We start from the raw sequence: 24,441 nt of genomic DNA, 5'->3' as shown, positions 1-24,441 counted from the left end.
AATTTTATAAAGGTTATGTATAACTTTAATATTATCATAAACATTCTAAATATATAATTTAAATTTTAGTGTTACATATTGTGTAACTCTTTAATCTTATGGTTAATGTTTCTTATTACATTATTAATTGTTATTACGTTTTTGAGTGCAATACAATAAATTCATAATCTGAAATAATCAAGTAGAAAATTTTATTCAAATAAGTTTGAAGAAGTTGTAGATATAAAAGTTCAACTTATTGTTAATAATTTTATCTTTTTGTATAAATATATTACATAGTTGACAAATTTTAACCTGTTTCAATGGTGAATGATAATTTATTTAAATGCAGTATTTTTTAAAAATAAAATAAATTATTTGCCAATTAAATAGTTTTTTTCATATTTATTATACTTATATTTTAATATAGTATAGACTATAATTATAAAATTTATAAAAAATAGGTTAGTTTTTTTGTTTATAATAAAATTTTAATTAATATTAATTTATAATTAGAGTATATTATTAATTACAAAATTAATTACTGTATTATTTAATAAAAAATATTTTAAATATTTGTTTTTTGGATTTTGTTAAATTATTTTTCAACAGCTTTTGTTATAACTAATAATAAAATTGAACTTTATAGTTTATTTTATTTATTATTAATATTTTTATTGATTATTAATATTTTTATAGAAATGTTATATATTTTATTGATTAATATAAATAATCAAATATGATATGTTATGTAATTAATTAAATGGTCCCTAATATGATTTCTCAACAAATATGATTTCTCAAACGTAGATAAAACAATAATTTTATTTTAATAGAATAGATAGATAGATATTATATATAATTTTTTTCAAAAATTTCTGAAACTTTTAAAATTTTCTAAAATTATCTCAATTGAAACCTCTATAAATTGATAACGTTGGGACTACACCAAAACTAATTTTTTTTTATTAATTTATAGAGATATTAATTTATCGATATACTAATTGAACTAAAAACTCAATTTGGGATTATAAAATTATATTATTTTATAGAAATTTTTAGTGTATATTAATTTATAGAGTATTAATTTAAAGAGGTTATACTGTAATAGTTAATCCTTATGCAAATGATTTTGAATTAAAAAAAAAAAAAAAATCTCAAAACCGTCTTGTTTCTTTTACAATTTCAAGTTATGTGTACGAATCCCGCATCCCGAAATGCCCATCCTCTTTATTGAACCAAAGTCCAACATTGAAAGTACTTTCAGCTTTGAAAACACGCTTCCGATAACAATCCCCAGATTCTCGGAGAAGCTCACAACAATGAGCGGAGCCTTGTTCAGAAACGCCGCCGCCCAGCTGATACGGCGGAACGCGGCGGCATCAGATCCGTTTGGCAAAAGCGGAACAAGATTGCAATCGAGGCCTTATTTCCGCTCGAATCAGCCTCTCGGGAGACCAAAACAATCAAGAATCTCACCTCCTTCTTCCTCGGGTTTCTCTTCATCGTCTTCCTCGTCTGTTGGTTTAGTGGGATGGTATCTTGGTATGGTGAAATCACGCCCCGTCCTCACCAAAGGAATCACCTCTTCCCTTATTTACATCGCCGCCGATTTGTCCTCTCAGGTTCTCACTTTTTCGGGTTTCCATTTGTATATTTGTTTTCTTTGAGTCTGTTAGAACTTAATTATAATTGTTCATTTGATTTGTTTCAACAGACCATTACGAAGGAGAAATCTTCTTCAGATTCTTATGACCTGGTGAGGACAGCAAGGATGGGAGCATACGGTCTACTTATCTTGGGCCCTGTCCAACACCAATGGTTCGGTTTCATGTCAAGACTCTTTCCCAAACAAGATTTCATCACAACGTTTAAGAAAATGGCCATGGGACAGACCGTCTACGGGCCTACCATTATGGTTATTTTCTTATCGTTCAACGCGTTACTACAGGGTAAAGCTTCTTGAATTCGAATGATGCAGGTGGTTTAATTACAACACGAAACCAATGTTCTTTAAGCGCTTTTGTTTGCTCAGGTGAAGGCGGTTCTGATATACTTGCCCGATTGAAAAGGGACCTTCTTCCAGTTATGTTAAACTGTGTCATGTATTGGCCTGTTTGTGATTTTATAACATTCAAGTTCTTCCCCGTTCATTTACAGGTAACGAGTCACTTCTTCTCTTTCAAAGGATTTACTTTCTTCCCTCCATTGCTGCTTTATCTCAGGATTCCACTCAACCTGCTCTCTTGTTTTGTTTATCCTGCAGCCTCTTGTAAGCAACTCATTTTCGTATGTGTGGTCCATCTACATGACTTACATGGGAAATCGTGAAAAACCAGCCGCAATTTCAAGCTGAAACACTCGGATATCTTCTAACATTGTGTTGCACATTGCATGTGATTGAAAGAACCGAATAAACCCCAGACACGTCCTATTTGTATTGTACTATTATTTTTGTTCCGTTCAAAGACGGGGCAACATTCTTACTGTCAAATCCACTTGGATTTCCACCGTCTCTATTTGACTCCAAAATTGTTCTTTGCATTCTACAAAAAGTGTAAAGAAGAATTGTTGTATGAGCTTAGATGATATATGTTAAAACAGATGTCACATCGTACAACACAGCTATATACGTGTACTGAAGGAATTCTTGGATGAGAGACGCTCAGAGATGAGTGAATCAGGACTGTCTATGATGTGATCACCCTGTTTCTTATTCGGTTGACTCAATGTTTAAGGAAGCCATTGGAGTCGTTATGTATATGAGAAATCGGCCAAAAAAACACTGAACTTTGCGGAAATTGCCAACAAAAACCTGTACTCGAACCTGACCAATAAAACCCTGATCTTTTGTTGACTTTTTTAGTTAATTCACAAACTTACTGTTGATTAACCAGATTAACACACCGTTAACCGACAATTAAGACAGTGCTAACTCACCGTTAATTATTGCCGTGTAGTGAAACTACGTCGTTTCATTCAGTTGTTTTGTTAAACACAAAATCTCAAGACGACGTCGTTTTGCTTAATTAAAATTGTTGTTGCCTGGACTCGAACCCGTGCACTCGTGGTCCTAAGGGGGTTTTGCCACTGAGCTAGTGGACTTTTCGGAAGATTATCACACATGTTTATTTTTATTGATCAAAAGATGTGTTTAATTTCAATCAAACAAAATGAAACCCGTGTTTGAACGTAACCCTAATTTCTCAAATCGATTTGGGGATTTCTCTTGTAATGGTGAGGAGATGGTAAATACGAAGTTCACAAGGAATGGAAGGGAGGTAATGATTTTCAGAGCGATGAGGAATTTCGATTACGGGAGTGACGAAGCGGTTCAAGAGTCGAAAAAAGGTGGAGAACGCGATGCTTCTGTGAGTTTGTCATCGCCGGAGAGATCGAGGATTCGTAAAAGCGTTGAAGGGATATCGATGTTGGCATCTACAGAGGTGTCGAAGGCGTCGAAGACAAGGCGGGGAACTTCATATGGGTCGCCTGCGTCATCTCCGGAGAAGACCACGAGGAGGGGAACTTCATATGGGTCGCCATCTCCGGTGAAGGCCACGAGGCGTGGTTCAACTCTGTCTCCTAGAGTTTCGAAGAAGCAGAAGGTAAATGTGGCTCCTTCTGGTGATGACAGAGAAGAATGGCCAGAGACTGAGATGTTGGCATCAACAGTTGCGAAGAAGATAAGGCGGGGAACTTCATATGGCGGGTCGCCTGTGTCTCCTAGACAATCGAAGAAGCAGAAGGTAAACTCGGAGAGGAGTCTAGGTGATGATGGTGATGACAGAGAAGAATTTCTCCAGATTGAGGAATTTGGGGATATAGGTGATGATGGTAGGGAAGATGAGAACGGTATTGCTGGCATTGAGGAAGTTGGCTGTACAGATTTGAGTCTTTATTTTGGTGATAAAGCAAAAAATGATGACTGTGAGGTTGATGAAGACGAAGGCGATGATGATGCATGGGATGATGATAAAATCCCTGATCCTCTGTCTTCAGATGATGAGAATGAAGAGGAGATGAGACCTGCGCAAGCTTACAGAGAAGACACTGATCCAGAGGAGCTCCTTCAGCTAGGCAAGACATTTTCAGATGCTGAGGACTTCAAACATGCTTGTCTGAGGTATACCCTGAAAACCAGATACAACATCAAGTACTACAGATCCAGTAGCTTGAAGATGGGTGCAAAATGTGCCGCTGAGATGAGAGATGATGAGGCTCCTTGTCCCTGGATGGTTATTGTTCGTATGATAGGAGGAAACAGAAGTTGATGGTAAAGACATACGTCAATGACCATAAGTGTGAGAGGACAGGGTTTTCCAAGATACTTAAGAGGTCAGCAATTGCAAGTCTATTTGCTGAGAGGTTAAGGCTGAATCCTAAGCTCACGGCAAAGGAGATACAGGCTGAGATATTGAGGGAGTATAAGATGGAAGTTTTAGAAAACTCATGCATTAAGGCCAAGACGAAGGTGATGAAAGAAAGGAGGAAGACCCATGAGGAGCATTTTGATAAAATCTGGGATTACCAAGCAGAGATATTGAGGAGCAATCCTGGATCAACCATGGAAATTGAGACCATACCAGGAGCCACGGTTGGAAGCAAGCAGCGGTTCTACAGACTCTACATGTGTTTCCAAGCACAAAAGGAAGCATGGAAGAAGACTTGTAGGCCTGTTATTGGCTTAGATGGAGACTTTTTGAAATGGGACATCAAGGGACAGTTGTTGGCTGCGGTTGGAAGAGATGGAGACAATAGGATTGTCCCTATTGCTTGGGCTGTAGTGGAGATAGAGAATGATACAAACTGGGATTGGTTTGTGAAGCGTTTGGCCTTGGATTTGGGATTGGAAAATGGGAACGGCTTTGTTATAATGTCTGACAAACAAAAGGTAAACACTTTGCTTTCATGATACTCAATGAATGTTTGATTCTTGTTTCTGATTTCTTTTTTTTTTCTGATCTTGTAGGGATTAGTGAAGGCAGTTCATACCCTCCTTCCAGAAGCTGAGCATAGACAGTGTTGTCGCCATATCTACGAGAACTGGAGGAAAGGTGGAAAAGATCTAAGGTTACAGAGGTTCTTCTGGTTCATTGCAAGGAGCTACACTCCTGGTATGTTCAACTACAACATGGACGAGCTTAAGAACTATGATCCTGGCGCACATGCATCTCTGATAAAGACAAAGCCAGAGACTTGGTCTAGAGCTTTCTTCAAGATAGGCTCCTACTGCAATGATAATCTGAACAACTTGTGTGAGTCCTTCAACAAGACCATCAGGGAGCCTAGGAAGAAACCTCTGCTAGACATGTTAGAGGAGATAAGGCGCCAATGTATGACTAGGAACTACAATAGGTCTAAGATGGCTAAGGACAGGAAGACTAGGTTCACCCCGAAGACACATAAAGAGTTAGACAGGGTTGAGAAGAAGTCAAAAGAATGTAGTCTGCGTTGGGCAATTGGGCTAGAGACTGAGGTGGAAGATAGAGACCAGTCATATGTGGTGAATTTGGAGAATGAGACTTGTGCATGTCGAAGCTGGCAAATGAATGGTATTCCATGCATCCATGCTGCCAAGGTCATCCTTGGCGTGGGAAGAAAACCCTCTGAATTTGTTGCTCCTTTCTACACAACCTCTAAGTGGCGTGAAACCTACAGTTTTGCAGGGACTACACTTTGGCGAGTCACAAGCTCAATCCTCAGAAGCTCAAACCTCAAAAAATCAATCCTCACAAGCTCAAGCATCACCATGGGAAGTTCCTCAATCTTCAGAAGGTCAATCCTCACAAGCTGAAGCATCACAGACAGCATCGTGGGGAAGATGGTTTTTTTAGATGCTTGTGTGTTGTTTATGATGGTCACTGTCTGAATGCTTTCGTTGTCTGTTGTTTATGATGATGTCTCTGTCTGAATGCTTTTGGAACAAGAACTACCTTTTTCTTTCTTCTCTTCCTGCTGTTTTAATTTGAAACTCTCAATGAAGATAGTGTTGGTTATTATCTTTGTGTTTTCATCATGTTGTTTATCTTGATGGTCTGTTCATTGGTGTGTTCATTTGTCCTTCTATAAACAATCAAGAAGTAAAACATAAACATTACTGAAACATTGTCTTAAAACATAGCCTTACATGAACCATGATTCTTACATAAACATAGCCTTACATAAACAGTCTTCTAGTAGCTATTCATAGACAACCCATCTGCTTTGTCAAACATGATCAACACAAGACATATCACAACGCCTAAACAAACCACCGAAAAACCCACTTTCATGATCACATTCAGCTTCTTAAGTTCATTGCTCGCCTTCCTGACATCTTCTTTCAAGTCTTCCTCCACGGTTTTCATGCTTTCGATCTCCATTTTAATTTTCATAACATCTGATGCAAAGCATTCAACTTTTGGCAATGCATCTTGAACCTCTTCGTAGACAGCTTCATCTACCCATTTATACAAGTGATCCTAGACACAAATCATGAACACAATCTTTATATTCAAACAATTTCTCACTGACTACCTAGCCATTGAATCTTATGTTCTTTTCTTAAACACAATCAAATTAAACACTTACATTTTGAAACGTTGGGCATCTAAAGAAAGTTCTTCCTGGATTGACCTTCGTTTTTGATGTGTATATCCCAGTTCTTCGACCACAGCCGCATTGCTTCGGGATACCACGAATTCCCATCGTATTCACAGACGAATCCTCACAACCCGAACTCATCATGCGATACTCGAAGAAGGAGAGATGAGAATCGAGATTCTTAAGGACGAAATCGAAGAGAATCGAGCTTGAATCGCGAACTGGATTTATGATTTCGCCCATTTAGGGTTTATACCAATCGGACGAGAAAACGCCGTCGTTTCTTTTTGATTCATTTAACTCGGATTCAAAGAGAATAAAAGAAACTGTGTTCGTATATCCATTGCAAAGTCCACTAGCTCAGTGGCAAAAACCCCTACCATTAAACCCGAGTGCAAGAGTTCGAGTCGATGGAACCCCATCTTTTTAATAAAAAAAGTTAATGTAAAACGCGTCGTTTCATTAATTTGTCTTTAACTCGGATTCGAAGAATAAAAGAAATTGTGTTCGTATATCCATTGCAAAGTCCACTAGCTCAGTGGCAAAAACCCCTACCATTAAACCCGAGGACACGAGTTCGAGCCGTTGGAAACACATATTTTTAATAACACAGCTATATAAACGACGTCGTTTGTCTTTAATCAAACAAAGTGATGAAACGACGTCGTATACTTTAACACCAAAAGTTAACGTCCGCTTAATTAACAGTTAACTCGGTTAACGGTGTGTTTATCTGGTCAGTCAATCGTAAGTTTCTTAATAAACCCGAAAAGTCAACAAAAGTTCAGGATTTTATTGGCTAGCCCATATGTCTAGGTTTCTTTTGGCAATTCCCTCAAAGTTCACTGTTTTTTTGGCCGATTTCTCTTATGTATATGATTACGAATTGGTGTAGACTAAACCAGAACACAATACAACTACATTGTCGATGAGTACTGCAAGTCTGCAAGTTAAACAGTAAATATATGACAAAGCTGTTTGCTGAAAATCTGAGGAATCTTCATCCACATGCTCCCAAAGTTTTATGATAAAAGTAAAACATAAACTAAAATGAAAATATAAATGGTTGAATTTTATTGAGAATCGGTAAATATAAAACTTTTATCTGATTTTCAATAAAATTCAACCATTTATATTCTTACATTTTAGTTTATGTTTTACTTCTAAATTTAGATTCATTAACTAAACATAGAATATCAATCTTTCGTACACAAAAAAAAAAAAACCATAACATCAGTCATTTGACTCATTTGTATGTGGGGGAAAGTATAACTTTTGTAAGTAAATGAGTGTAGCTCGTAATCATATTAAATCACCATTTATTCTGCTTGATATACATTTATTGAGATTTGATGAGTTTCTGACTTAACTACAAATAAAACGGATTTACTACTCCCTCCGTTTTTTATATAAGTCGTTTTACAGGAATTTTTATGTTTCAAATTATATGACGTTTTCGGTTTTTTATGTAAAATTTATTAACACCTAATGTTATATGACCAATGATAATATACATTCTATTTTATTATTGGTTGATTTGTGGTTAGGTAAATAATTAATAATGTTTTTGTTTAGAAAATATAAAAAAATTAATGATTTCTTAATCTATGGCATAATTATAAAACGACTTATATTAAAAAACGGAGAGAGTATTACTTTTTGACCCCTAGGGTGAACCTTTAAATTCACATCTTTTCTTATTACCAATCAAAATACCACCTAGATTAATAATAAAATAGATTAATTTTATTTTAAAAAATCTGAAATAATTGAAAAAAAATAATAACGCCAATTTTAATGATGCTAACGTCACTAATTAAACCCTAAATCTTAAACCCAAATCCTAAACCCTAAACCCAAACCGTAAACTCTAAACCCAAACCCTATATCCTAAACCCAAATCCTAAACCCTAAACCCAAACCGTAAACCCTAAACCCAAACCTTATATCCTAAACCCAAATCGTAGACTCTAAACTCAAACTATATATCAAAACCTAATCCCTACACCCTAAACTCAAATCGTAAACCCTGAACCCAAATCCTATATCCTAAAGGTTTGGGTTAATGTTTATGTTGTTTCTTTAGGGTTTAAGATTTGTTTTTAGAGTCTAGGTTTGGGTTTAGGATCTAGGGTTTGAGTTTAAGGTATAGGGTTTGAGTTTAAAGTTTACGGTGTGAGTTTATGGTTTAGGATTTGGGTTTAAGATATAGGGTTTAGAGTTTGAGTTTAGAATTTAGGATTTAGGTTTAGATTTAAAGTTTAGGGTTTAGAATTTAAGATTTAGGATTTAGTTAGTGACGTTAGCGTCATTAAAATGAGTGTCATTATTTTTTTTTTTCAATTATTTTAATTTTTTTTAAAAAAATAATAATTCTATTATTAATCTATATGCCATTTTGATTGGCAATAAGATCACGTATCGAATGTACTTTTGTTCTTACTTTTTGAAAGAGTCTATAATCAACCAGAATTTTTATCATATTTAAACCACATAAATAATAGATTTGATCATGTCATTCATTTTGTATGAATCCGAACTTGCTGCTCACTTTCTCACGCACCTTCTCACTGTTTTTTTTTTTCCCCTCTTTTGACTTATAGTTCATGGCATATTTAAGCCTATGGAATATAGGCTCCAAATACGGTTTAAGTAAACCGACGGTAAATGAACAGCCATGGTGGGTGGGTGGAGAGTTGTTTGTGACCTTTTGCTATAATCCAAAATCTCGGAAACTAACGCAGCCGGAGCAAAATGAGCCGGGCATTGTTCAGAAAAGTCACCAACGACGCCGCACGGCTCATAAGGCGGAACGCGGCGGCGGAAGATCCTTTTGGTAAAACCAGCCTTGCTCTTTTGAACCTTAGGCGACTGCAATCGAGGCCTCAGTTTCTTGGGAGAGGAAAGCAAACCGGGCTCCCACCTCCTCCTCCTTCCTCCTCGTCTGTTGGCTTCGTGGGATGGTATCTTGGTATGGTGAAGTCACGCCCAGTTCTCACCAAAAGCGTCACGTCTTCCCTTATCTACATTGCCGCCGATTTGTCTTCTCAGGTAAGCAGAAAAACATTCTTAAAATCGTTTTATTTAATTTCTTACATGTTTTAATGTGAATTGTGGTATTTTATCAGACCATTGCGAAAAAGTCTTCAGACTCTTATGACTTAGTGAGAACAGCAAGGATGGGTGGATATGGTCTATGTGTCTTGGGTCCAACACTTCACTGTTGGTTCAATTTTATGTCGAGACTCTTGCCCAGACAGGATTTCATCACAACGTTTAAGAAAATGGCCATGGGGAATATAATCTACGGGCCTGTTATGATGGTGACTTTCTTCTCATTGAATGCGTTACTACAAGGTAAGCTTCCTTCTATGTGTTCATATTGATTGGTTATTTCCATTAGCTAAGAGAATCCAGAGATTCCATAGAAATTAGTGGCGGAGAGTTTCAGTTTATATCAGTAGTTTTGATTACAACACTAGATCATGTTGTAAGCTATTTTTACTTTCTGTTTGTATGTTTGTTCAGGTGAAGGCGGTTCTGATATAGTTGCCAGATTGAAAAGGGACTTTCTCCCTGCGATGCGAAACTGTGTCATGTATTGGCCTATATGTGATTTTATAACATTCAAGTTCTTCCCCGTTCATTTACAGGTAACATTCATACCCCCCACCTCGTTTTAGACATGCGGTGCAAGACAAAACTCAGATGACTTTTGCTGCTTATCTTAGGACAAAACTGAAAAGATTGGTTTCTCACTCAATTTTGCTCTTGTTTTTCTTAATCTTGCAGCCTCTTGTAAGCAACGCGTTTTCCTATTTGTGGACAATCTACATGACTTACATGGGAAACCGTAAAAAGCCAGACGCTATTTTAAGCTGAAACACTTGAAAGGTCTTCTACAAAGACATGTTTTTCATGAAGCAATGAGTTTTGTTTCCTCTTACTTGTCTGAATTACGTTCTTCTTCAATGAAATGTGACTTCCTGCAAATAAGACAAGAGTCTATCGAGGGACTTGGATGTTAAAAGTTTCTTTTTCTTTAATTGAAAATTTATTACATTGAGAGACACAAGGAGGAAGAAATACAGAAAAAGAAAGTAAAGATATCCTTCTAAACAAATGGTGATTTAAACTATATATCTATTATATATAAACTATTGTACAACCTGAAGCCTCCTTCAAAGCTTCCTCAAGAAGGCTCTACTGGCAAATTCCCACCCAAATTCCAGGAAAAGAATCGATCAATCAAATATCATTAACAGTTTCAAATGTCGAAAATAGCCTTTTTTTTTCCTACAACTTTTTACTCCTCATCAGAAGCACGAGAACAGATTTTCTCTAGATGTATAGGCCAATCCTCTCCAAGAACCCTTGGATTCAACTCCATTGCAGCGCGCAAATCCGACATCGAAACTCGTTTTTGTCCGACCAAACTCAAACAGGGCTTTATCAGCCTTGTGATAAACGCATCCAACCCACTATTCAAAACATTAGCAGAGTCCATTGACAACGTTACCCCTTCCATCTCCAGTTTCTTCTCTAACCTAGTCTTCAAGGTCACTGTATCAGGAAGCTCGCCGCTGTTTTGACAAGTCTCACCCTTTCTGCAAACAAACTGTCTTCCTCCGGTGATTGAAACACCGAGCGGCGCGGTCAAGGGGCTTTTTCTGCTCTGTACACTCTGTTCAACCTCTTCTCCTTCTTCCATTGGAAGTCTCTGTGCCTTCGAGATGGACTCGTCATTAGTCGTGGTGATGCTCTGAGGCTTCCCGAGCGGACCGAGCGGACTCGGCCGGTCTCTAAACTTCCTCGACCTGCACTTTCGAGGGAATGCAGAATCAGATTTCTTGAGAAATCTTGGTGGTGGAGAGTTAGCAACGGTTGCGTTCTTGAGAATGGAACGTAGCAAACGATTGTGAAGAGGGACGTGTTCTCTACCGATGGTCTTGATACAAAGCTTGTCGAACTCAGACTTGCTTATCCTGGAGGTGAGGAACTTACCAAGCTGGTGGAAGTAACTATTAGCTCTCGAGTGTCCGATTTTCTGGTAAATGAGAGATTTGACCTCCGAGGTATTGAATCTGGAAGAGCACTGATCTGATTCTGACCCCATCTTCTTCGACACCTGAAACAATTGTTTAGCTTTACTCAAGTAAGAAAGTGAAATCAAGCGAATTCATCAAGAATCCGATTACGTTGTGAGCGTAATCGATTGAAATTGAGAGGTTCGGAGAGTAGAAAGCGTGAAGCTTCTCGAAGAAAAGAGTCAGAATCAATCAAAAAGAGAAGATAGACAAGGATGATGATCGGAGATCGATGGAGATTAGGGTTGAGTACGAACCAGTAGAAGCGATTGATTCTTGCAGAAGTACTTCTTCTCTTCCTGCCCTAAAGGGATTTTTGTTTTTTTCTTTGTTATTTTATCGAGTTCGCCTTTTTTTCTTTTTTTTTTTTTTATTGTGTGGATTCATCTTTTCGTTCGTACGTGAAATAGTTAGACCAAACCGAGGCTTCATTTTTTTTTTCTCTGTGGCACAATGGCCTAGTAGTTCCTCTTGATAGAGGCAGTTGCAGGGTTCGAACTCCGCTTGGTGAGATGGCAGCAGAGGTGGTGCGACCACTGACCCACTTGCTCCTCTAAAAAAAAAACCGAGGCTTCAAAGTTTTTTTTTTTTGCCTAAATGATTTTATTGACGTATGAAGAAGGGTTAATTTGCTGAGAGTAGCCAATTTTGGATAGGAAATAAAAAATATATCTATGATTTTGACATGATTTAATTAGAAGTAACATTTAACATCTTTTTTTATCTGGTTATAACTTTGTATGTAGAAAATCCTTTATCCATTATTTAAAAAGTGATTTGTCATGTGTAGTTTTGAAAAATATAATAATGACATGGTTTAGTATAAAATATGACATGACATTGATCTAATTGTGATATGCACATTCCTCTTAGATAGATTTATATTTGAGTTTCTTTATATTTTTGGCAAAAATTTTTAAATACGGTAATAACTCATATATCATCATTAATATAACATCATATATCATCATTAATATAACAATAAATAATATAATAGTAGAAATTAAAATATAATAATAGTTTATAATTTTCAAAATATTATTTAATTCTATTTTTTATAAATATCTAATTTTTATAACTAAAAAAATTCTTCAAAATTTTATGGAGTTTTTTATTTAAAAATTGTAATATTTTTATCTGGATACTGTTAGTTTCTTTTTAATATTTATTTAAAAAAAAATATTATTTAGTTTTACGTTTTGATAATTATATACCTAACAGAATTTTAAGTTAATTTTATAAAATTTTATTTATATATATTTTAATCAAAATAAATGATAAAACTATCTTTTCAAGAATATAATTTTAAATATAAAAATATATTATTAAATATAAATATAAATGATTTTGTCTTAATTATTACATAAATTTATATTAAAAGTTAAAATTAAATTGTAAGCAAATAATAAAATCTAAAAATTAATAAAATCTTATCTTTAAATATAATTTAAACTTTAAAATTTTATTTCTGTACTTGGTGTAGGAAAACACCTAGTAGACAGTAAAAGTGAAAATAGCTGATGACGTTGATAAATACATAACGGCTCCGACTGGTGACCTTTCTGAAAACAAGAGGAACAAATAAGAAAAAATCGTCGAGGAATAAAATTGCAGGAACAAAAAAGAATGGTTGTTCCACTCCATATTTAACAAGGAATAATTTTGTTCTTTATTTCTCTACAAAAAAAGGCAGAGAATGAGAAAGAAAAATTACTTCTTGTGAATGGTGATTTTTTTTAGAAATGTTAGGCCATAATAAGAACACAACTGTATTAAAAATCTCTATGAATAATATACTACAAATTTTTGAATAATAGAAAATGATTTTTTTTTTTAAAAAGGAATCTGATATAGACAAATACTATTAAGATTTGATAGTACAAATTTTTAACTTTTTAGTAGAAATTATCAATGTTCAAAAACAATAAACGATTTTAAAACATATGAAAATTACAAACTATATTTCAAAATAAAATAGAACACTCTATAGATATCAACAAATAGAATAAAACATAATAAAATAATATAGTTATATAATATATTAGGTTACACTAAGAATAGAACATAAATAAAACAAACATAATGTATATTGTGTTACATTTCCATTCTATATATATATAATAATAGAATAGAACACAATAAATAAAAATGTAAAATACTAAAACTTATTTTAACCCTATTTCTAATTTCATCCTCATTTTTCAAATACTAAACCCTAAAGACTAATCAGTAAACTCTAATTAATAAACCCAAATTTAAAATATAATGTAATTAAAATCTGAAAAATCGTATATAATATTAAACTATACTATATAACTATGTATAATAGACCAGACTTAGAAAACTTAAAAGTGTTAAACATAAAGAAGACGGGGAAGACAATATGAAAGCAACATAAATTCTGGGCGTGCGTTATTTTTGTTCTATTTCGATGAAAGTTAGGAAATGGATGACCACTGACGTTGGCGTGTCAGTTAATGGCGGCAATGACAGAACCCCGTCTAGCGTTTCCTCCAAACCAGATTGGACAGTACGATCTACACGGAAGATAATATGAAATGATATCAATTGAATGACGGATGACGACAGTAGCAGAAACTAATGCAGTGGTATATGGTGGTGCCGGTTGTATAGGTGGAGGTAACTTAAGTGGAGTAACCTGTGATTTATGTTTTCGTCGGTATCAAGAAAATCAATGATCTGAAAGAATAAGAAGAGGTAGAGAAAGAAAATGATATCAAGGTGATGCTTTAACACAAGAAGCAATGGCATTTTATTGGTACTGTGATGAAGAATATGGTGCAGACTTGGATAAAAAGAGGTCGACAGGAATGGTATTCACGTTTGGAGGGAATTTAGTAAGCTGGAGGTCGAGTTTACAGAAAGTAGTGGCACTATCAACAACCGAGGTACATTGCATTGAGTGAAACAGCTCGGGAAGCAGTATGGCTCAAGGGTTTTATGAACGAGTTGGGTTTTGCTTAAGACCAACCCAAGTGGATGTGTTTTGTGATTCTCAAAGTGATATTGCACTATCAAGAAACGCAGTGCTCCACGGAGGAAAAATGATGTGGACGTGAAGTACAACTTTGTTCATGAGTTGGTAAGTGAGAATATCATCAATGTTGTGAAGATTGCTATGCAGTACAATCCCATAAATATGAGGGAAAGATGAGGGAAGAATTGAGGTTTCTCAGGGTGACTGAGAACTGAGTTGCTAAGTTCGCAAGATATGAAGCTGAGTGGGTTTACCTCAGGATGAGAGGAATCCGAGTCTGTGTATTATGAATGTATGTAAACTGGTTTGATTGACCGGTTAGATTAGAAGTGATTTAAGCCGGTTATAGCTTGGTCAAGTTGCACGTGTTTTAGCATTGGGGGGGGGGGGGGGGGGAGGTTGAGTGTTGTAAAAAGACGCTGTATAAGTCGTTAGAACTTACTTTATATCTCTAGCTGATAGGAAAGATAGAGAGATTGTAATCAGAGAGAGAGAGAAGATAAGATCGGAGAAGAAGATTGTGATCAGTTGTTGATCGGGGCTCGAGTTTGAGCTGAGATAGTGTATTGCTGGGCTAACCAGCCCTGGTGAGAATATCTCTTCCTCACATTCGAAAAAGGAGTTGAACGCCTGGTGAACAAACCCTGTCTTCTTTCATGTTCTTTATATTCTAGCAATCGAGTAAATCTAGGTCGCAATCTGAGCGTTAAGTTGAACAAATTGGTATCAGAACTTAGGCTCAGCTCAGAGGAGGCCGCGATTGAAGAATCTAGGGTTTTCTTGGAGGCAAATGCTGACAGAATCTAAGGTCGATATCGAATACTGTGAAGATTTCTATGCAATAAATTTACTTTAAAAATACTAGTAAATAACACACATTTTTGTAGAGATATTCTCTTATGTACTTTATGGTACTATTCTTGCTATAGTTCTCGCATTTACACATAGACTCTCTTATCTAAATCTCACAAATCTCACATGAATAGCTGACATGCCAAGTTTTATAATTTGTAAAACCTAATCATCCAAAGTAAAACGTAACTGAAGCGGTAAGAAGGGATTGAACTTAAACTAAAATATTCATTAGTAAAAATGATCATCTTTTATTGGAATATTTATTTAGTACAACAAGCCCCTTATCTATGAAGCAAGTAGTAGAGATATGAAGATGATCATGATGGTGGGATAAAGTGTTTCATGCATCTGAGAGCTTCTTCTTCTGGTTCTGGAAGGAGAGGTTTGGGGGGCAGAAATCTTGTTTGGCAGGGTTCTTAGTGGTACCGTTAATAAAGCTTTGGTACCATTTGCCAGATTTTTTGAGATTTCTATCATTGAGGTCTGTCCAGTTAACGTAACTAAGTCCGAATCTAACGGTAAAACCTTTGCAGAATTCATAATTATCTCCAAGAGCCCATGCAAAGTATCCTTTTATGTTGACACCCTTCTCCCTGGAAACAGAAAAAAAAAACATAATTCAAAGCATGTGCATGATGATGACCATACATCAAATTCAAAAGAGAAAAAAATAAAGTAGCTTCCACTCACCTGATGACCTTGCGGAGAAAACATAGATGACTGCAGAGATAATCGATCCGCTTGGAATCAGCAACAGCTTTCTCACGGGTTTCTTCACCGGGAGTACTAAATCCTAATTAGATCATCATGGTGGCGTGAACTGATGTCTTATTCCATGCTCTTTACAATAAGCATCAAATGGTCCAGAATACTCTCCACAATTATCACTGCGGATACACTTCAGCTTCTTTCCCGTTTGTCTCTCTACCAACGCCACAAAATGGTTGAAATATCCCAGCACCTGATCCTTCGTCCTCATAGGAAATAACCACAACTTCCTTGAATGATCATCAATGAAAGTCACAAAATATGATGCGCCGCAAATGGATCTTGTCTTCATTGGACCACACACATCTGAATGTACCAAATCGAGTACCTCGGGTTTCCTAGAAGGCGCATAAGACTTGAAAGACACCTTGTGTTGTTTTCCCGCAAAGCAATGCGATCACTTCTGCAGGTGCAAACCACAGATTCCTGGAATCACCTCATTCTTAGACAACACAGACATTCCCTTCTCACTCATGTGACCGAGTCTCTTATGCCATAACTCCATGGCACCATCATTCTCCACCGCATTAACAGCGTCTTTGGAGACCTTAGCCTGCATCTAATAGAAGGATGAGGATTTCTCACCTCGAGCCACAATCAAAGCACCGCGAGAGAGCTTCCATTTACCACCACCGTGCAAACTGAAATAACCCTCATCATCAAGCCTTCCCGTTGATATCAGATTCATCCTAATATCAGGGACATGCTTAACATCCTTAAGCATCAACCTAGTCCCAAGACTAGTCTCCAAGCATATATCGCCAATGCCAGCAACCTGAGCCATTGCATCATTTCCCATCTTCACGGAACCATAATTACCCGTAGTATAGGTAGAAAACAAATCCCGCTGTGATGTTGCATGAGTAGTAGCTCCACTATCAATCACCCAACTGGTGTTTTGGCATGCAACATTAATGGCATCACCCTCAAGAAGAATGAAAAACTGATCTTCGGTGACAGTCACCCGATCCACTTTTTCTTCTTGATTTCCTTGCTGCTTGTTTTTCAACTTCCAACAATCCTTCTTCATGTGCCCTTTCTTGTGACAGAAATAGCACTCCATGTTAGCAAATTTATTAGATTTTCTCCTGCTCCTGTTCTTGTCTCTCTGGGATCTCTACTCGAACTCCTCCCCCTTGACTCAGTAACAAAGACATCTGAACACGAACTGCTAGCGTTCGACTGTCTTCTTGCTTCCTCATTAAGAACACTGTTCTTCACTGAATCCATCGAAATAACACCTTCCGACACGGAGTTACAAAGAGACATCCTAAAAACCTCTCAAGAATCCAGTAAAGTACCGAGAAGCCATAGACCGTGAATCTCATCATCAAACTTGATGCCCATATCAGACAGCTTGTTGAGCAATCCCTAAAACGATTCAAGTGACCCGTCATCGGAGTTTCCTCCTGATACCTCAGCTCAATCAACTTCTTGATCATGTACATCTTGTTGTTTCCGGTCTTCCTTGCATACAACTGCTCCAGCTTCTTCCACAAAGAACGAGCATCCGTCTCAGTCTCAATATGATGCAACACATTATCATCTACCCACTGCCTTATCAACCCACACACTTGGCGATGCAGAAGCTTCCACTCTTTATCCGTCTTCTTCTCAGATTTCTTCTCCTCGAAGACTTGAAAATGGAATTCTTTAACAAAGAGAAAATCCTCCATCTTACCCTTCCATAGATGATATTTAGCACCATTCAAGCTTATCACCCTGCTCGTATTTTCCATCATTCTCACAAGCAACCATAACCCGAAGTTATCAACCCCAAAGCTCTAAAACCAAAAGCTCTGATACCACTTTGATGGGGTTAAAACACACAGTGCAGCGGAATGTACTATCGTGTTCCCCCTGACCTTGTGAGAATCTGAGAGGAAAATACTTCGAAGATAGCAGGATATAGTATAAGCAATAACTAAATGAGACAAACACTTTTTACGTAGAAAACCTACTCGATGTGAGAAGAAAAAAACCACGGGACCGTAGTCCACTCAACAATCCACTATATAAATGTATGTGAGTACAACCACGTCCTCCCTGTTCAACAACCTGAACAGAACAGAGACTCAGCTACAAAAGCTATCTCCAACACAAGAACACAACCACAAGAGAGCAACACAAAGCTTCAAGACCAGCAGCAACAACCCAGTAGTACCTCTGCCAAATCCCAGCTCAAAACAGAGAAGACCTCACCGTCAAATTTACCAAACACTCAAGACAGAACTGCTGAAAAATACTGACAACCAGCTTCACTAAAACCCATATCTCAGAAGATCCAACCGTTGAAATCCAAATCCCTTTGGTGAACCTCTAACCAACTGAATGACGAAGCTTCCCACAAAGTATCAGCCAGATCAGGATCCGTTTGACCCTCCAAACCCTGCCTTGACAAACCAAGACGACTTTCCTCTTTATCTCCTTTCTCTCTTGTGCTTCCTTTTCTTAGTTCTTGCTTTCTTTTTGCTTAGCTTACCACAAAATTAGGTTATATAGTCCTGTCTCACTAACCCACCAATGCCCAATACCATCTCATGGATAAATATCATTGGCCCAAACTTAAAATATGTGATTGTGTTACCTAGAGCATCAAAGTTTGCTCAAGATGAATTTCTCAAGTGGTCACTTTGATCCTCTAGATTAACTTCTCATTTTCACCACAATCACACCATTGGGTTTCCCCACTAGGAGGAACCCAACACAAAGCTGACATGATTATTTCTTCTGGGTGATTCTTCTTCTACCTGCTACGCTAGGAGCTAGATCCTTTGCATTTGCAGTGTTTGAATCAAAACAATCTGAATTTTTTGTTTTTACATTTCGATGAAAATATGAGATAAGCTGTTTCTCCTCGTGTTTCTCCTTTTGGATTTCTTCCTCCATCGTTTGACTGACTGACACATGTTCAGTCTCCCCTTCTTCTCTTTCAAGTTAAGTGGAAATTTGAATAACTATCTGTGTCTATTTGTACTGCCAAACTATTTCCTTCTCCTTCATCTTCTTCAAAGATCGCAAACCGTGAGGGAGAGCCAGTAATTTTGCTTCATGCGGGTTTACTAACATTTGATCTACAACATTTTGTATCACCCTTTGCCTCTTGAACCTCCCATGCAACCTTCATTTTCAGTTCAATCTCATCCTCCACTTCAGCCTCCTTCTCCCCTTAAACGTCCATCTTCACTACATTGGTGTTCTTTAATCCTTGGTGTTTTCAACGATTAAAATAAGACATTCATCATAGGAATTCTCTGACTAAAGAATATTCTAGTGTCATCGTAGCTCACTCTACATCACTAATCATCCAAAGTAAAACGTAACTGAAGCGGTAAGAAGGGATTGAACTCAAACTAAAATATTCATTAGTAAAAATGATCATCTTTTATTGGAATATTTATTTAGTACAATAAGCCCCTTTTCTATGAAGCAAGTAGTAGAGATATGAAGATGATCATGAAGGTGGGATAAAGTGTTTCATGCATCTGCGAGGTTCTTCTTCTGGTTGCGGAGGGAGAGGTTTGGGCGGCGGAAATCTTGTTTGGCAGGGTTCTTAGTGGTACCGTTAATAAAGCTTTGGTACCATTTGCCAGATTTTTTGAGATTTCTATCATTGAGGTCTGTCCAGTTAACGTAACTAAGTCCGAATCTAACGGTAAAACCTTTGCAGAATTCATAATTATCTCCAAGAGCCCATGCAAAGTATCCTTTTATGTTGACACCCTTCTCCCTGGAAACAGAAAAAATCATAATTCAAAGCCTGTGCATGATGATGACCATACATCAAATTCAAAAGAGAAAAAAATAAAGTAGCTTCCACTCACCTGATGACCTTGCGGAGAAAACATAGATGACTGCAGAGATAATCGATCCGCTTGGAATCAGCAACAGCTTCCTCACGGGTTTCTTCACCGGGAGTACTAAATCCTAATTAGACCATCATGGTACATCAACAACTGTACATTTTTGTTTTTTCAACTGTACATTATTTGAAACACACATTTACTTAATATGGAAAAAGAGATGAGTAGTAGTCACCGTTCTCAGTGATATAGATCAAAGGGTTATTGTATTTGTTTTTGAAGTAGTCCATAACGTAATAAATGCCTTTTGGGTAGTAATAGGCATTCCCGTTTTTTTCGTCTTTAACGAACTGAGAAAAGGAAGCATACATATTATACCCATAAACAAGAAAGAAAAAAATATTGAGAAGTAACAGGGGAGGATCATGCACATACCAGTGGACCAAGATTTTCACCACGGGAATTGTTATCTGTAAACCCAAGGATGAAATAATTGGTGGTCACTCACAAAGTATATACTTTAATTAAAAAGAGTTAGAAACATATATATATATATATATATATATATAGAAAGGTTGTAACTATAAGAGGAAACAGAGTGGTACATGTGAGCTTTGCGCCTGGGTCCATCATGGCAGTGTGATTTGCCCATGTAACTGGGTTAGGTTTTGGCTGGGCGTACTGAGTGGTGTAGTAGTTGAGACCAAGAAAATCATATGAACCCGCAACGAGTTCCGCTTCTGCTTCCGTGAAATTGGGAAGCCGACTACCCACAATTTCCCTCATGATGTCTGGGTATCTACCCTTTGTTAGCGGCTCCATGAACCTGATCGATGAACATACGTATAAGAAAATCATTTCATTTTTTGTTGATATATACATACATATACGTTACCATCCCAAGAAGAATTCTTTCATCCTATTAGCTGCATCTCTGCTGGCTTGGTCAGTCTTATCAAATGGAAGAAACCATCTGGTTATCATCACTGGTCCGATCTTCCCTTTTTGGAACTGTTGGTCACGGCATACCATAATGATATGATTAGATATAGTCATATATATACGTAAGACTACACCTATATATTCACAAACCCATATACTCTCTCACCTTATATTTTGTCCTGTAAACATCGACCGCCGCAGCATGAGCAAGAAGCTGGTTATGTGCAACTATATAAGGTTCTGTTGAAGAATTTCCGCCGTAACATTTCTCATCAACCTCCGGAGAACATCGACCGGGTGCATCTGTTCCGATTGCATAGCCTCTCGTAGGCACTGTGTACAGCTGGTTGATCGTGATCCAGTTCTTCACCTTTCCACCAAATTCCTTGAAACATAGATCCGCATAATCTCTAAAGTCATCTCTGTGAAAAGCATAGAATCAAATCATTAACATGAGATCAATTATATATATGTTTTTCTTATTATTTTCCATGCTAAGAACGCGGCACAAATGACATACATGACGGTGCGGTTCAAGAAACCTTCATACTCGTCTTGCAGTGTTTGAGGAAGGTCCCAGTGAAAGAGGGTAACAAAAGGGGTTATATTCTTCGCGATGAGGCCATCTATGAGTTTGTGGTAGTATTCGAGACCTCCTTTGTTCACTCCCCTACTCACCTTTCCTTCTGCTCATGTATACATGTCATATATTTAATTTTCCAACAATCACAATCAAATTACTAGAAATTTTTGTATAAATAGATTGTTTATGTGTTCATACTTGGAATGATTCTTGACCAGGCAAATGAGAATCTGTAGCCAGTAGCATTGAGTTCGTCTATGATGTCTATATCTTTCTGCAGTTTACATACGCACTCGGATATCATTATACACAGTGAGGAAATGAGGAATTAACCTGCCATCTGGTCTATGACTCAGTGAGGAACTAACCTGCCATCTCGTGTATGACTCACAAGTAGTGTCTCCATTCCCAAGATCGGATCCTCCCTTCTCTGATAGTAAACAAATACATTACTAAGAATGATAAGAGTTGTGGACATATGTATATATATATGTACCATGTAGATGATATACCTGGGTATCGGTGAGTGAAGCCATCCCAAACGTTAAGACCACGTCCTCTGCCCCCTTCCACCTACAATAATAAGAAACAACCATGCAACGTTGGATTTAATATTTTAAATGGTTTTCTACGTCAAAAATTGTTGGTTTGTAACATGCCTGGTAAGCAGCAGAAGCAACACCGAATATGAAGTCTTTTGGGAAATTTTTACTGCTTAACTGATCAGTGTTTCTACATGTGAATGGCTCGTTCTCTTGGCATTCCTCAATAGCTTTGCAACTCACCACAGCAATTAGATAACCTATCAAGGCTAGTCCATGAAGCTTCATGGTTAATAAGTAGATGTATGTGTTTGTGTTGGATGGAACCTTGTGCCAGTCTAGGGTTTATATAGCCTTTGTAAAGAAGAGTCACGTATACATTTTCTTTTCTTTAATATCTTGATATTTTAAGAGAGGTTAGGTGGGGTGAATTCCGTGGGCTCTCAGTTACTTTAGCTAAATCAGTATCAGAATTGTGATTGGTCGTTATATTTTCATAAAGTTAGTTTTGTAAATAACAAGGGACTATTATCTGAGTAAAATGACAAACTTGTAAGTAGATTATCAAATTTTAGCAAAGAACGAAAGGGATAAAAATTGATGTAAATTAAGTTTATTTTGTTGAATTAACTGTTGGATGTTTTAAATACATAACCATTTGGTACTAAATATACGTCAAATATATTAAAGGGCTTATTTGATTAGGGATATGAATTTTTTTAAGGATTTTAGATTTGATGGAATTTAGCTAAATTTATTTGGAGTTTAAGGATTTTGATAGGAGATTTGGTAGAGTTTAAAAAAAAAAAAATAGATTTCCTAAGATCTTTAAAAAAAAAAAACATTTTCTAACAACAATCTATCGAAACCACGCTAAAAGTGTAATATATTTAGAAGAGTATGTGTTTCAAAAAAAAAAAATTTAGGCAAGTATTGTTTTTACATATCATGCCAACAAGGAAACAATGCCATAAATCATTCCACACCTATCAGAAAAAATATGTTGTGAGATTACACTACTATTGTCAACCATAAAAAATAAAAAAACACATTAAAATGTTCACTTACTCATGCATATATCACCATTGAGATCAACTAATAATACAATTCTTCTACATATCTGAAGCAATGGTTGTTATCTATTCAGTAGCATGTTCTCTTTGTTGTTGTTGTACGTCAAGAAATTGATAACCATCACTACTTAATTGAGTAAGCATTTCTGAATTATTTCAAAACTTGATCTCTTGAATACATCTCGGGGAGAATATATCTTGTGCACTGACCAACAATGAGAAAAAATCTGGCAAGCATTTCTTCAACCAAAATCCATCTCGTATTTCTTCAACCAAAATCCATCTCGTATTTCTTAAAGATGTCTAAAGATGTCTAAGTCTGCACAAATCTAAAAAGACATCTGGTTTACAACTTAATAACAAGGAGTGTAGTTTCATTATTAAATGCACATAGTTATTGAAAGATTGTCATAAATTCGTCTTTAAGCTGCAAGATCCATGATATATCGTTATTTTTTCATAAATATATTCATCCTAAATTAGATATAAATTTTACGAAAAAACTATCTTCGTAACTTCGACTTACAATATAACACTTTAAATTGTGGTTGTTTATTATTGTTGTTGAATTAGCAACAAATTAACTGCGACAGTCAATGTTAATTTGTTGTTAAGTTAACAATGAATTAGAGACGATTTCCTTTAATTTAATGTTAATTAATTGTTAAGTTAACAAAAAATTAACTTATAAATGTATACCTTTATTAAAATAAAATAATAATTAAATTAATATATTGTAATAATTCAAAACAAATTTTAAAATCAGATATAAATAAAATGGAACTTATAAAATTGTAAACAATTTTTTAATGGAAATTATAAAACAAAATAATAATATAGAAACTATTTCAAATCAACGTCGTTGAAGAACTCAACACTAGTCTTTGGAACCGCTTTATCCGTTATTCGTTCCAGGTCAGCTTGCTCCTCCAAAGTTTGTTGTATGATGATATTAATATTTTTATGTATAATCTCTAGAGCTCGAGTAGCTGTCAAGTCCCTCCACATGTATGGCAAACATACTTTTCATGGTTTACAACTGTTGGCATGTCGCTTGATGCTCAATCCTCATTGATGAAATCTCGTTATGTGCATCTGTCAACTCCGTTCAGAGCTGAGCCGGATCATCACCTCTACGAACATAGGAAGAGGTGACCCTGTGAAAATCGTTGATTGATCCCAATCATAGAAGAGATAGACTTTGTTGAGTTGATCAAGATACCAAA

General features: G+C 36.3%; 6 protein-coding genes and 1 long non-coding RNA gene across 7 annotated transcripts; 3 read left to right on the top strand and 4 right to left on the bottom strand.

Annotated features, from left to right (window-relative positions):
* Window positions 1-1,149: 1,149 nt before the first annotated feature.
* LOC106410502 (PXMP2/4 family protein 4) lies at window positions 1,150-2,596 on the top strand. The gene is made up of 4 exons (XM_013851012.3): window positions 1,150-1,604; window positions 1,697-1,931; window positions 2,015-2,139; window positions 2,246-2,596. Exons 1-4 carry the CDS (start codon window positions 1,197-1,199, stop codon window positions 2,333-2,335), a joined length of 858 nt encoding a protein of 285 aa, XP_013706466.1. The 5' UTR covers window positions 1,150-1,196; the 3' UTR covers window positions 2,336-2,596.
* A 1,627-nt stretch (window positions 2,597-4,223) lies between these two features.
* Window positions 4,224-5,981, top strand: LOC106408914. Its single transcript, XM_013849597.2, has 2 exons — window positions 4,224-4,873; window positions 4,952-5,981. The coding sequence occupies exons 1-2, from the start codon at window positions 4,253-4,255 to the stop codon at window positions 5,774-5,776; spliced, it is 1,446 nt and encodes a 481-aa protein (XP_013705051.2). The 5' UTR covers window positions 4,224-4,252; the 3' UTR covers window positions 5,777-5,981.
* Window positions 5,982-6,098: 117 nt separating this feature from the next.
* LOC106410506 (uncharacterized protein At1g43920, Chloroplastic-like) lies at window positions 6,099-7,462 on the bottom strand. The gene is made up of 2 exons (XM_013851016.3): window positions 6,553-7,462; window positions 6,099-6,443 (listed from the first exon to the last, which is right to left on the bottom strand). The coding sequence occupies exons 1-2, from the start codon at window positions 6,805-6,807 to the stop codon at window positions 6,156-6,158; spliced, it is 543 nt and encodes a 180-aa protein (XP_013706470.2). The 5' UTR covers window positions 6,808-7,462; the 3' UTR covers window positions 6,099-6,155.
* A 1,619-nt stretch (window positions 7,463-9,081) lies between these two features.
* On the top strand, window positions 9,082-10,636 carry LOC106410505 (protein SYM1). The gene is made up of 4 exons (XM_013851015.3): window positions 9,082-9,615; window positions 9,693-9,921; window positions 10,093-10,217; window positions 10,357-10,636. Exons 1-4 carry the CDS (start codon window positions 9,319-9,321, stop codon window positions 10,444-10,446), a joined length of 741 nt encoding a protein of 246 aa, XP_013706469.1. The 5' UTR covers window positions 9,082-9,318; the 3' UTR covers window positions 10,447-10,636.
* BNACNNG22340D lies at window positions 10,587-12,064 on the bottom strand. The gene is made up of 2 exons (XM_013851014.3): window positions 11,909-12,064; window positions 10,587-11,692 (listed from the first exon to the last, which is right to left on the bottom strand). Exon 2 carries the CDS (start codon window positions 11,678-11,680, stop codon window positions 10,871-10,873), a length of 810 nt encoding a protein of 269 aa, XP_013706468.1. The 5' UTR covers window positions 11,681-11,692; window positions 11,909-12,064; the 3' UTR covers window positions 10,587-10,870.
* Window positions 12,065-15,709: 3,645 nt separating this feature from the next.
* On the bottom strand, window positions 15,710-18,489 carry LOC111210023. The gene is made up of 2 exons (XR_002661421.2): window positions 16,195-18,489; window positions 15,710-16,097 (listed from the first exon to the last, which is right to left on the bottom strand). It is a non-coding gene; the product is annotated as an uncharacterized LOC111210023 (long non-coding RNA).
* A 1,148-nt stretch (window positions 18,490-19,637) lies between these two features.
* LOC106410978 (myrosinase-like) lies at window positions 19,638-22,481 on the bottom strand. The gene is made up of 12 exons (XM_013851626.3): window positions 22,260-22,481; window positions 22,113-22,173; window positions 21,969-22,030; window positions 21,799-21,874; window positions 21,538-21,703; window positions 21,184-21,439; window positions 20,971-21,086; window positions 20,681-20,901; window positions 20,511-20,545; window positions 20,311-20,425; window positions 20,097-20,199; window positions 19,638-20,002 (listed from the first exon to the last, which is right to left on the bottom strand). Exons 1-12 carry the CDS (start codon window positions 22,428-22,430, stop codon window positions 19,750-19,752), a joined length of 1,635 nt encoding a protein of 544 aa, XP_013707080.1. The 5' UTR covers window positions 22,431-22,481; the 3' UTR covers window positions 19,638-19,749.
* Between the last annotated feature and the right edge of the window lie 1,960 nt (window positions 22,482-24,441).

This window comes from Brassica napus, chromosome C9, assembly GCF_020379485.1.
Source record: "Brassica napus cultivar Da-Ae chromosome C9, Da-Ae, whole genome shotgun sequence".
In the NCBI taxonomy this organism is placed as follows: domain Eukaryota; kingdom Viridiplantae; phylum Streptophyta; class Magnoliopsida; order Brassicales; family Brassicaceae; genus Brassica; species Brassica napus.
Note: the sequence above shows the minus strand (reverse complement) of the source record. Positions and strands in the feature narration are given on the sequence as shown.